This window comes from Otolemur garnettii, unplaced genomic scaffold (assembly GCF_000181295.1).
Source record: "Otolemur garnettii isolate 467f Iridium unplaced genomic scaffold, OtoGar3 scaffold00027, whole genome shotgun sequence".
NCBI lineage: Eukaryota > Metazoa > Chordata > Mammalia > Primates > Galagidae > Otolemur > Otolemur garnettii.
Genome location: NW_003852422.1, coordinates 16,671,550 through 16,673,869, shown reverse-complemented (window position 1 = coordinate 16,673,869; position 2,320 = coordinate 16,671,550). Strand labels below are relative to the sequence as shown.

Sequence of the window (2,320 nt, the reverse complement as noted above, 5' to 3'; positions counted from 1 at the left end):
GGAAACAATGTTTTCAAATATTTTAAGATATTAACTTTGGGCATAGTTTTTTGTTAACTGAGTATGAGTCTTGTTGAAAGTATTGATGAGAATTTTCTTTGAAAAACATTTTTGGCATTTCAATTTCTACCATAAAAGCCTCTGACTAGTATTTTTCCCAAAGGATAGTTGTCTGTAATTTATTGCAAAAAAGTTTTCAAGATCGAATCGGTGTTTTCATACTCTGAATTTTGAGCATTATATGACTAACCATAGGATATGATGCTGTGTGGTATTCTTCAAACCCCAATTGACTTGGGAAGTTATTGCCTGACGTTTATTTGGGTTTTTAAAAATAGATAACGAGAGGAGGGGATGCAGTGTCATAATTCAGTAAAAATGAAATGAGAAAGCAGCCAGAAGTGTTCTTACTGGATTAGGACTTCCTCTAGAAATCAGCTTTGAATGTGTAGCCTGTAAAAGGCCCTGGTTAATTGTGGAAGACCCAAAGTATCTGCCTTGTCTGCCTTGTGATCAGTAGACGTGGGTGGGTCGCAGCTGACTGGCTGCAGCACAAACTTGCCTGTCACTGCTCCCTCCAGAGGCCTGATTTGTCCCTGTGACAGATCAGTGGAGAACTTTGATTTCTGGTCTTTCTTAAATACTAAAGTTTTGAAATACCTGCCTATAAGTTGCTCAAAATCTTGTGACTGATGTGTTTAAAAACTGCATTTATTTCATTCCAGTGGATGTTGAGCTACACTTGAGCCAAGATGTGGTGCAAGAGTTCTCATACCCAATGGCCAGCTGATTTTAGGGTCTGACACCGACATTGTCATGGGTGAGGGCCCTTGGCATGAAGGGTTGGGTCTCATGGTCCTTCCTCTTGTTGCCCCTCACCTCGCATCAGGGACGTGGCCTCGGAGTCGGACAATAACATCAGACAGATCAACCAGGAGGCGGCCCACAGGCGCTTCCGCTCACGCAGACACATCAGTGAGGACTTGGAACCCGAGCCCTCCGAAGGCGGGGATGTCCCGGAGGTATGATCTATGAGGTCCCCAAGGGCTGCCAAACCCTGCAGCTCTTTCTGTGTTCTCTGGGTTAATTTCACATGGTAATTCCTTCTCTCAGTGAATGTTGTCCAGAATGTAGTGATCATAGTCTCACAGTGAATGGATTAACATCTAGATGTTAATTAATTTAGAAAGTGCTTATAAATAAGCCATGTTTGACAAGTACGTGTTGTTACAAAAATGAATAACATTATTTTTAGCATGAAAATCTTAAGATACACATTTACATGGTAATTTATTTCTCCCAGAATCTCACCATATCTCATTAAATGATAATATGGGGCCTTATATCTCAGCAATTAAATGAGCCCCTTATACTTGTTTTGGTATTAAGTCCAAGCTTTTACTGAGTTGTTTTGACACTGTGAAAGAGATTTATTACCAAGAAAATACAAATTTGGGAGAATAGAAATGTTTGTAATTTTTCCTATAAATGGTTCTAGTAACTTACTGAAAAAAATGATGAATTGAACAACAAATTAGCAATTATCTTAACTTCCATGCTGTCTTATCCACTTTACGTACTAGAAATCCATTCTTAGACATTGTGTTAAGATCATGCACGAATGTTTCAGTGATCAAAATTGGGAAAGCAAAATTAATGATTCCATAATAAATTCACTATCAGTCACTTTACACCAGCGTTTAATTATAGCTTATAGCATCTGTGCTGCCTTCATTATGAATCTTCAGCAGTTAAGAGTAAAAGAGAATCCATGAAAATCATTTGCGAACTCCTTAGAAGGCTTTTTTTAGCGTGTGCTTGTAGTAACAAGTGCGAGAAGGAAGATACTGATCAGAGAGGTGCTGTTACAAGGTGGGTAAGAGCATCGTAGTCTCTGGGACCAGTCTGCTTTGGTTCATATCATGGCCCTGCCACTTACTAGCTATTACTTTGGTCAGGTTACTCTCTGTACTTTAAGTTTCTATAGTAAACTACTGAAAAAAAAAAAAATACAAATGATACAACAAATGAACAGTAATTGTCCATGCTGTCTCGTCAACTCTGTTTACTTACTAGAAATCCATTCTTCCTTGTCTATTAGTTGGGGCAGTAGTCATATCTTCCCCGTGATTATTGTAAAGACTGTGTCTTGTAAGTGCAGTAGGTGTTAATTACTGTTATCACATGGATGTTGCTGTTGTGTGTTTTGTTGGGGAGGAAGTGGGCGGATCTCCAGCTCCTAGCATTTACCTCAGTGCCTCATTCCCTGAAAGCCTTGGGAGACCATTTCGGAGGAGGTGAACATCCCTGGAGACTCTCT

General features: G+C 39.5%; 1 protein-coding gene across 1 annotated transcript in view; it reads left to right on the top strand.

The window, feature by feature from the left end:
* NEDD4L (neural precursor cell expressed, developmentally down-regulated 4-like, E3 ubiquitin protein ligase) overlaps positions 1 to 2,320 on the top strand; it is a 339,833-nt gene that overhangs the window by 277,272 nt on the left and 60,241 nt on the right. The window contains exons 10-11 of the mRNA XM_023512363.1: positions 890 to 1,022; positions 2,274 to 2,318. Coding sequence (XP_023368131.1) covers positions 890 to 1,022; positions 2,274 to 2,318 — 178 coding nt within the window. The remainder of the gene's footprint in view (positions 1 to 889; positions 1,023 to 2,273; positions 2,319 to 2,320) is intronic.